The following is a 10,368-nucleotide window of genomic DNA, read 5'->3' as shown; positions in this document are numbered from 1 at the left end:
GCTCTGTGTCCCCTGCCCGGTGTCCCCTGCCCGTGCCGTCCCCGTGTCCCCTGCGAGAATGCGGGACAGGCGGCACACACACAGCCGGGGGGCCACGGAGTGCCACCAAGTCACCGTGTCACCATGGGAGCCCCGGGAGACCACCCCTGCCCGCCCCGGGGGTGCCCCCCCAGCCCCGGCACCCCCCGGTTTGGGCACAGCCGGTGCCAAACCCAGGCAGCCCCGGCCTCGGGGGGGTGACACCGCTGTCCCCAGCACGGAGCAGCTCAAAGGACCTTTCCCACGGGTGGCCTTGGGCTGAGGGTGACAGGGACAGCTTGGCACGACCCAGTGACACCGGGGCTGCTGTGCCCTCTGCCCCTGGTGGCATCGCCCCACGGCACGGCGCAGCTGGGCACTAAACCGCATCCCCCGGCCCCGCTGTGACACTGCCCGGGACACCTGTGTGTGCCACCACCGTGTGACATCCCGCAGGGCGCTGTGACACTGCCCGACCGCACCTCCGCGTGTCACCACCCCGTGTGCCACCCCGCAGGGCACCGCTGTGACACTGTGACACTGCAACACTGTGGCACCGCGCAGTGTGGCAGGGATGGCGCTGCCCCTGTCCCTGCCCGGGCCGTGTCCCCGCACCCCCCGCGTGTCCCTCCGTGCCTCGCGGACACTCCCCCGGTGTCCCCGGTGTCCCCGTTGTCCCCTCCCAAGGTCACGGCGGCCCCGGGGCCGGGACCCGCAGCCCCCGTAGCCCCCGGAGCGGCCCCCCGGAACCCCCCGGGACCCCCGCCCGGTCTCGGCCGCCGCTCCGGGGCTGCGGGGGGGCGGCGGGGCCGGGACCCCCGGAGGTGGTGACACCGCCAAGGGACCCGCGGAGGGGACCCCCGGCGGGGCGGCGGTCGCGGGGGCGGCTCCCCACGGACACGCGTGGGACCCGCCACGGCCCCGGAGGGACGGACGGGGGCTGTCCGGTACCGGGGGTCCCCCCGCGGGGCTCCCCGTGCGCGCCCCCTCCCCCGGGCTCGGTACCTGCGGGGGGGGCGCGGGGGCGGCGGCGGCTCCGCGGGACGGCGGCTCCTGCGGCCGCCACCAGCCGGTAACCGGACACCGGCGGACAGGGCGGGAGGGCCCCGGGCGGCCCCGGCGCCGCCCCGCCCCGCCGGGGGGACCGCGACACCGGGGGGGACCCCGACACACCGGGACGGGCGGCGGCAGCCGCGGGGCGGGGACCGGGACAACGCGGGGGGACCGAAATCCCGAGATAGGGCGCGGTGTCCCCGCGGAAAGTGATATCCCGGGACGGGACAGGGATCCCCGGGTGGGGGACAGCGACATCCCGGGACAGGACAGGGATCCCCGGGTGGGGGACAGCGACATCCCCGGCAGGATAGGGTTCCCTGGTGGGGACAGCGACATCCCGGGACGGGACAGGGATCCCCGGGTGGGGACAGCGACATCCAGGGACAAGGAGCGGCCACCCCGGGACACGGACTGCGACATCTCCGGGGTCCCTATCCCGGGACAGAACGGGCATCCGCGGGGATGGGGCGTCATCCACAGCGCGGGAGGACTGCGGGGACACCGAGGGGCCACCGAGGGACACCGATATCCTGGGGGAGAGTGGCAGTCCCGCGGGGATCCCGACATCCTCGGCGGGGTCCACATCCCGGGACCGGGACACGATCCCAGGACAGGGACACAGACCAGGGACAGTGGCTCTGCCCTGGTCCGGGGGCTCCGGGTGTCCGTGCCCGGGGCAGTGGCCGCTGTCCCTGTCCTCGTCCCCTGTGCCCTGCCTGTCACCTGCCCCGTGCCCTGCCTGGCACCTGCTCCATGCATTGCCTGGCACCTGGTTGTCACCTGGTTGTCACCTGCCTGACCTCTGGCTCCTGTCCCTGTTGTCACCTTGCCCTGGCTGTCCTCTACCCGTGCTCTGTCACTCGCTTGTCCCCTGCCTGCTCCTTGCCCGGCGTTTGTCACCTCCCTGTCCCCTGCCCATTACCTGCCCTCTGTCCTGCTGTCACCTGGCCGTGACCTTGTCCCTGCCCGGTGTCCTGGCTGTCACCTCCCCGTCCCCTTGTCCCCTGCCGGCTGTACTCGCTATCCCCCGGCTGTATCCCGCCCCCACCCTGAAGGGACATGGGGAGGGGTCCCCAAGAGCCCCCCCCGAACCCCCCATGTCACCCCACGTGTCCCTTGTCCCCCCCAGCCCGACGGTGACTTGGAGGTCCCGAGGGGGCGGGATTTGAGGGGCGGGATTTGGGGCAGGGGGATTTTGGGGCTGGGATTTAGGGCGGGATTTGTAAAGGGGAATTTGAGGGGTGGGATTTGTGAAGGGGAGAATTCGAGGGGGTGGATTTGGGGAGGGGAGAATTTAAGGGAGTGGATTTGGGGCGGGTTTTGGGGTAGGATTTGGGAAGGGGGATTTGGGGTGGGATTTGGGAATGGGGGAATTTGAGGGGTGGGATTTGGGAAGGAGGGATTTTGGGGTGTTATTTGGGAAGGGGGGATTTGAGGGGTGGGATTTTGGGGTGGATCTGTGAAGCGGAATTTGAGGGATGGGATTTTGGGGTGGATTTGTGAAGGGGAATTTGAGGGGTGGGATTTGGGGCGGGATTTGAGAATGGGGGAATTCGGGGCGGAGGGAATTTGGGGAATCACGACTCCATCGCCGGCCCCAGCGCGGCTTTATTGGTCTGAGTTTTACATTCTGCTGTCGAAATGGGGGCGGGACCCCCCCGGCCCCCCAAAACTGCGGGGGACGACGACGACAATGAGGTACAAACAGCGACAACCCGAAACCCCCAAAATACCACCCCAAACCCCCTTTACTGGCCAGGTGGGCGGATTTGGGGGTCCCCCCTCCCCAAATCTCACCCTTCAAGGGGGGGGGTCCCTTCTCGGGGGGTCCCACCCACCTCTGCTGCCGGATCCGGGGGGGTCTCAGCTGCCCCGAATCATGGTGCTGCCCCCCAAAACCGTTTTTAACACCCCCAAAACCGTTTTAAACTCCCCACAAAACCGTTTTTACCCCCCCCCCCAAAGTGCTGCGAGGGCTCGGGGGGGTGTCCGAATTTTGGGGTTCCCCTCAGGAGCAGCGAGCTTTGTGCTGGAAGTAAGCCTGGAAACGGCTCTGGGCGTAGTCCTGGGGAAAATGGGGGGAAAAAGGGGGGAAAAGATAAAATAAAGGAAAAATAAAAGGGAAATTAAAAGGGGGGAAAAGGAAAAAAAGGGAAAAAGAAAAAGCGGAGAGAAAAGAGGGGAAAGAAAAGGGGAAAATAAGGAGCGGGAAAGGGAGGGAAAAAAGGGAAGGAGAAGGAGGAAAATGGGAGAAAAGAGTGGGAGAAAATGGGGGAGAGAAGGAAAAAACAGGGGAAAAAGGGAAAAAAGAAAGAGAGGGAAAATATGAAGGGGAAAAAGAACGGGGGGAAAAAGGGGGAAAGAAATAAAGGGGGGAAGAAATAAATGGGGAAAGGGGAGAAAAACGAAGGAGAATGGGACAGAAAAGAAGGAATAAAAGGGAAAATGAAGGGGAAAAAAAAGGGAGAAAAGGGAGAGAAAAGGGGGTCAGGGGGTCCTGGGGACCCCAAACCCCCGGGACTGGGGCCCCCCAGCTCACCAGGTACCCGAAGTGGATGGTGGAGATCTTGGCCTGCACCATGGACCACAGACCCCAAAAGAAATGGGAGGCCAAGGCAAAGCTGGGGACGGGAAACACGGGGCGTGAGAAATCCCAAAAACCTCCCCGTGCACCCCAAAACCAGCCCACAAATAGGGGAGATGGGGCAGGGGAGCCGGGAGGGGTTTGTGGGGGACAGGGAAAGGGCACAGGGACCCCCAAAAGGGACAGAAAGCCCAACTGGGGGCACAGAGAGCCCATAAATGGCACAGAGACCCCAAAAGCATCCCAGGGGAACCCCAAACCATCCCAGAGCGCCCCAAAATGGAGGCACACAACTCCCCAAGTGGCACAGAGACCCCAAATGGGGATCCCAGGCTCCCTATAAATAGCACAGAGACCCCAAAAGGGGCACAGAGACCGCAAACAGAGGTACAAAGACACCCCCAAAATCACACAGCGGACCCCAAAAGCATCACAGGGAGCCCCAAAAGTGCCCCAGTTGACCCCAAAAGCCCCCAGGTGCCCCCCATACCGGTCGATCTCTCTCAGCATCTCCTCCTCGAGCCGCTCCTGCTCCTGGGGGGAGCGGGGTCCCCCCGAGCCCTCGGCCAGGTAATGCCGGATGAAATGGAGCTGGGGGGGAAAAAGGGCAGGGAACCCCCACTGGACCCCCCCCCCCGAAACCCCCCAGACCCCCCAAAACCTCCCCGGACCCAAATGAACCCATCCCCAGCCCCAAAACCCCCCTTGGCCCCCCCAGAAAACATCCCCTGGCCCCAAGGAACCCCCACGCCCCGAGGCAAATAAACCCAAATCTGAGACCACTCAGAACCCCACACCCCCAAGTTTTGGGGTCAAAGTGCCCCCTCCCAAATTACACCCAGCCCTCCAAGAGAACCCCCAGACTCCCAAATTTGGGCTGAATCACCCCAAATTGCCTCAGAGCCCCCCGAAATTTAGGGTTAAAGTTCCCCCCTAATTCACCCCCAGCTCCCCCCCCACCACCCAAGGGACCCTCCCTGAACCAAATTAACCCCAAACCCCAAAAAATCCCTCTCAGTCCTCCCCAGGGGATTCCCCCAGGACCCCAAGGGACCCTCAAGGGACCCCTCTAGCCCCAAGGGACCTCAGACGGTCCAAGGGGCCGGGGGACCCCCAAGGGACAACCCCCCAGCCCCCCCAAAAATGCCCAGCCCCAAAAAAACCTTCCAGCCCCCCCAGGGCCCCCATACCTGCTGCTCCCGGCTGGGGTAGTGCTCGGGGCAGGCCTGGAAGAAGGGCCAGGAGCCGTGGGTGTAATTGTAAACCCACTCACAGAAATGATTGCCCAGGTCAAAACCCCTGAGAAATGAGGCAATGTCAGTAGGGACAGGCGATTAAAACCCCAAATCACACCCAGAGAGGGGTTAAAACCAAAAAAAACCCCAAATCCTATCGGGAGAGGGGCCAGGAGCCGTGGGTGTCATTGTAAACGCACTCACAAAACCGCTGGGAAATGGGGAAAATCAGCAGCGAGAGGGGATTAAAACCCCAAATCCCACTGGGAGCGTGGAGACGGGGTCCCAAATCCCACTGCAGTGAGGACAGGGATCCCCAAAAATCCCACAGGGATCATGAGAGGGGAGAGGGTGAACCCCAAATCCCACTAGGATCCTGGCAAGGGGATTAAAGCCCCAAATCCCAGTGGGATCATGGAGAGGGGGTCCCAAAATGCCACTGGGAGAGTGGAGAGGGGATTACAGCCCCGAATCTCACTGGGATTAATGAATGTGAGGGACCCCCTCGGGACCCCCCAAACCTCCCCAAAACCTTCCAGGACCAGGGCCTTGTGAGGGGAAATTCCCAAATCCAGTGGGATCATGGAGTGTGAGGGACAGGAGGGACCCCTAGGGATCCCCAAAACTCCCCTGGGACCCCCCAACCCCCCCTGGGACCCCCGAAATTCCCCCACCTGTAGTTGTAGCTGCTGTACTCGAAGTCGATGAGCATGAGCCGGTCCGAGCAGCCCTCGCGCTCCGCCAGGAGCAGGATGTTCCCTGGGGGGAGTTTGGGATTTTGCGGGGTTTGGGGGTCCCTGGGCGGCCCTGGGGGGTCCCTGGAAGGGTTTGAGGGGTCCCTGGGGGGGGTTTATGGGTCTCTGGGAGAGTTTGGGGGTCACAGGGGGAGTTGGGGGGGTTTCAGGGGTCCCTGGGGGTCCCTCCTGCCCCTCACACTCCATGATCCCGATGGGATTTGGGGACTTCCTGCTGATATTCCGTGATGCTGGTGGGATTTAGGGGCCCCTAAATCGGGGTGGGGACAGCGGGGGTCCAGGGCGTTTAGGGGATTTTGGGGGGGTCCGGGGGACAGGGCCAGCCCTGGTGTCACTCACCCTCCTGCACGTCGTTGTGACAGAAAACCACCGGGGACGGGGTGGACTCCAGCAGGGCCCTGGGGACACAGAGCGGCTGGGGGACAGCCCAGGGACAGCCTGGGGACAGCTTGAGGACAACGGGGACACCCCAGGGGCATGGGGGACACCGGGACATGGAGGTGACACGGGTACAGGGGACACTGGGGACACAGGGGAGACACCAGGGCCACCCCAAGGACATGGAGGCACCAGGGACATGGGGACACACAGGTGACATCGCAGATATGAGGACAAGGGGGACATGAGAGACACAGGGGACATGGGGGACCTGAGATGGAGGGGACACAGGGACAGAGTGACATAGGGGACACTGAGAGACATGAATAGAGTGACAGAGGAGACACACGGCAGGACAGACCCAAGGCCACCCCTGGCCCCCTGCCCTGGTGACCCTCGAGGCCGGGAGGGGACACAGGGGACAGCAGGGGGGTGACAGTGACCTGAGGCTCCTCATCTCCTGCTCCAGGTTGTAACTCCGGAGCTGCTGCAGCTGCTCCAGCTGTGCCTGATCCGGGAATGTCAGCTCCGAGATCTGCTGCAGGTACCTGGGGACATGGGGACACTGTGGGGACATGGGGACACTGTGGGGACAGCTCCAAGATCTGCTGCAGGTACCTGAACCGGTGGGATTTAGGTCCGTCCCCATTCCCACTCTCTGCTCTCAGTGGGATTTTGAGTTCTCCTACTGCACTCCCTGTTCCCAGTGGGATTTTGTGTCCCCGTTCCCTGTTCCCGACGGGATTTGTGTCCCCTCACCACTCCATGGTCCCAGTGGGATTTTGGGTCCCCACTCCCCATTCCCAATGAGATCTGGGTCTCCATTCCCCATTACCAGTAGGATTTGGAGTCCCTCAATATTCCTTGTTCCCAACAGGATTTGGGGTCTCTCACCACTCCCTGTTCCCAGTACGATTTCAGGCCCCCCATTCCCTGTTCCCAACGGGATTTGTGTCCCCTCACCACTCCCCGTTCCCGATGGGATTTGTGTCCCCTCACCACTCCATGGTCCCGAAGAGCCACTTGGGCTCCTTGTTGAAGGGCATCTCCATCCCGTGGAACCGCGACATCTTGGCGGCGATCTCCGCGGACACGGCGGGCTCCCGCAGCTCGGCCGTGCGCAGCCGCCGGCTCTGGGGGCACACGGGGCTTTGGGGGGGGCTCAGGGGTGTCCAGGGGGGCTCAGGGAGAGTTTGGGGATGTCCAGGGGGCTCAGGGGTGTCCAGGGGGGCACAGGCCAGTTTGGGGCGGTCCAGGGGGGCTCAGGGAGGGTTTGGGGGTGTCCAGGGGGCTCAGGGAGGGTTTGGGGGTGTCCGGGGGCTCAGGGAGAGTTTGGGGCGGTCCAGGGGGGGCTCAGGGAGAGTTTGGGGGTGTCCAGGGGGGCTCAGGGAGGGTTTGGGGGTGTCGGGGGGGGGCTCAGGGAGGGTTTGGGGCTGTCCGGGGGGGCACAGGCCAGTTTGGGGCTGTCCACGGGTGTCCAGGAGGGTTTGGGGGTGTCCAAGGGGCTCAGGAGTGTCCAGGGGGGGCTCAGAGAGGGTTTGGGGGTGTCTAGGGGGCTCAGGAGTGTCCAGGGGGGCTCAGAGAGGGTTTGGGGATGTCCAGGGGGCTCAGGAGTGTCCAGGGGGGCTCAGAGAGGGTTTGGGGATGTCCAGGGGGCTCAGGGGGTGTCCAGGAGGGTTTGGGGGTGTCCAGAGGGGCTCAGGGAGGGTTTAGGGGTGTCCGGGGGGGCTCAGGGAGGGTTTGGGGGTGTCCAGAGGGGCTCAGGGAGGGTTTGGGGGTGTCCGGGGGAGCTCAGGGGTGTCCAGGAGGGTTTGGGGGTGTCCAGGGGGCTCAGGGGTGTCCAGGGGCGCTCAGGGAGGTTTTGGGGCCCCCCAGCCGTACCGGGATGTACTGCTCGAGGCGGCCCTGCGGGAAGACCCCGAAGAGGCGCGGCCCCAGCGCACGCTCGGCCAGGATGGCGAACATGACACTCTCCAGCACCAGGGAGTCCACGCCCTAAACGGGGGAAAATGGGGTCGGGGCGAGCCCCAAAAACGGGGCACCAGATAGGGGACATCAAATAGGGGACATCGTAAATAGGGACCCCAAAACCGGGACCCTGGAGACAGGAGTCCAAATAGGGGACATCAAAATGGGACATCAGAAATGGGAACCCAAAAACCGGACACTCCAAACAGGACAACAATAACGGGATCACAAAAAAATGGGATCACAAATAGGGACCAAAAGAACGGGACCACAAATAGGGACCCCAAAAATGGGACCACAAAAACGGGACCACAAGAAATGGGAGCACAAAAACGGGACACCAACCCAGCACCCCCACTTCAGAGGGAGGGAACCCCAAAATCCCTAATCCCGGGCGTTCCCATGGGGTTCCTACGGGGTTTGGGGGATTCCCACGGTTTTGGGGTGTCACTGTCCCCTCATCTACAGGATGGCCCCAGAAACCCCAACCCCAAACCCCCCACCGCAGTGGGAGGAAACCCAAAAATCCCTAAACCTGGGAGGTTCCCTCGGGGGTTTGGGATGTTGGGGGGTTCCCATGGGATGTGGCTGTCTCCTCACCTACAGGATGGCCCAAGCACAACAAACCCAGCACCCTGCACCCCAGAGGGAGGAAACCCGAAAATCCCTAATCCCGGGGGTTCCCGTGGGGTTTGGGGTCTCGAGGGGGTTTCCCCGGGGTCCCCAGGGGTTCGGGGTGTCCCCTCACCTGCAGGATGGCCCCATAGACGCGCAGCAGCACCTGCCGGGGCTCGTCCCCCACGCTCGGGATGTGCTCGGGCAGCGCGCATTTGTACAGCAGGTTACTGAGCCCCCCGCTGCGGGAAACCGGGGGTCACCGGGGGACACCGGGGGACACCGGGGGACACGGGGGGACAGGGACCCACCCGCCCAGGGTGTGCTCGGGCAGCGCGCACTTGTACAGGAGGTTACCGAGCCCCCGCTGCAGGATTTTGGGGTCAGAGGGCACCGGGAGGGACACGGGGGACCGCGGGGACACCGGGAGGGACAGCGACAGCCCCGCTCGGGATGTGCTGGGGCGCCCGGCAGGTGACGGGGACACTGGGGACAGTGGATGGGGGACACTGGGAGAGGGACTGGGGTACGCGGGGGGACAACAGGGGGAAACTGGGGGACCGGGACGCTGGTCTGGGGGGCAATTGGGAGGCGACACTGGGACACGGAGCCGGGGGCAGGTGGGGACACTGGGGGCCAGGGAGAGACACTGGAGACAGGGACACTGCGGGACAGTAGGACACTGGACAGGGACACTCGGGGACAGGGAGGGACACTGGGGACAGCGACACTGGCTCGGGGTGGGGCAACTGGAGACACGGACGGGGACAAGGGTCGGGGAGGGCAGCTGGGACACTGATCTGGGGACAACGGGGGACACTGGGAGGGGGACAGGGACACTGGTCACAGGGGACAACGGGGGACATTGGGGGACTGGTCCGGGGGGTAACCGGGGCCACTGGGAGGGGGACAGGGACACCGGGGGACAGGGACACCGGTCCGGGGGACAACCGAGAACACTGGCAGGAACACTGGGAGGGGGACAGGGACACCGGTCTGGGGTCAACCGAGGCCACTGGGACACCGGGTGGGGAACAGTGACACTGGGAGACGGACAGGGACATCGGAAGGGGGGACAACCGAGGCCACTGGGAGGGGGACAGGGACACCAGTCCGGGGGGCAGCTGGGAACACCGAGAAGGACACAGGGACACCGGGAGGGGGACAGGAACACCGGGTGACACGAACACCGGTCCGGGGGACAACTGTGGCCACTGGAAGGGACACCGGGAGGTGGATAGGGACACCGGGAGGGGGACAGTGACACCGGGTGCCACGAACACCGGTCCAGGGGACACCGGGAGGGGGACAGTGACACCGGGTGACACGAACGCCGGTCCGGGGGACAACCGTGGCCACTGGCAACAACGGGGAGGGAGCCGAATCCCAGGACGAGACCACCGCGGACAGGGCGGGGGGGTGCGCGCCTCTCTCCGGTTCCGCTTCCTACCTGACTGGCCAGATCCCGAACTCCTCCGGGCTGATGAGCTTCCAGGAGCCGGCCAGAAACTCGCGGCACCAGGCGTAGGCCTGCAGCCGGGTGGCGGCGGGGACATCGTCCTCCTCGCTGCCGCTGCCCCGGCCCCCCGCCGCCGCCGCCATGGTCGCCCCCACCCCGTCCCGCTCGGCCAGGGCGGGGCGGTGCCCGCCCGCGGGGCGGGCTCGGCCGGCTTCTAACCAATAACAACCCGCCTTGCCGATTGACGTCTCTATGGACCAATAGAAAGGCGGATCGGGGAGGTGGCGCGCGCGCGGCGGC

General features: G+C 64.7%; 1 protein-coding gene across 1 annotated transcript; it reads right to left on the bottom strand.

The window, feature by feature from the left end:
* Window positions 1–2,773: 2,773 nt before the first annotated feature.
* On the bottom strand, window positions 2,774–10,232 carry CHKB (choline kinase beta). The gene is made up of 11 exons (XM_066320276.1): window positions 10,060–10,232; window positions 8,743–8,851; window positions 7,908–8,021; window positions 7,026–7,159; window positions 6,470–6,574; window positions 5,988–6,046; window positions 5,568–5,652; window positions 4,849–4,957; window positions 4,149–4,249; window positions 3,614–3,695; window positions 2,774–3,139 (listed from the first exon to the last, which is right to left on the bottom strand). Exons 1-11 carry the CDS (start codon window positions 10,209–10,211, stop codon window positions 3,083–3,085), a joined length of 1,107 nt encoding a protein of 368 aa, XP_066176373.1. The 5' UTR covers window positions 10,212–10,232; the 3' UTR covers window positions 2,774–3,082.
* Window positions 10,233–10,368: the final 136 nt, after the last annotated feature.

This window comes from Sylvia atricapilla, chromosome 5 (assembly GCF_009819655.1).
Source record: "Sylvia atricapilla isolate bSylAtr1 chromosome 5, bSylAtr1.pri, whole genome shotgun sequence".
NCBI lineage: Eukaryota > Metazoa > Chordata > Aves > Passeriformes > Sylviidae > Sylvia > Sylvia atricapilla.
This window is presented reverse-complemented; position numbering and strand designations above follow the sequence as displayed.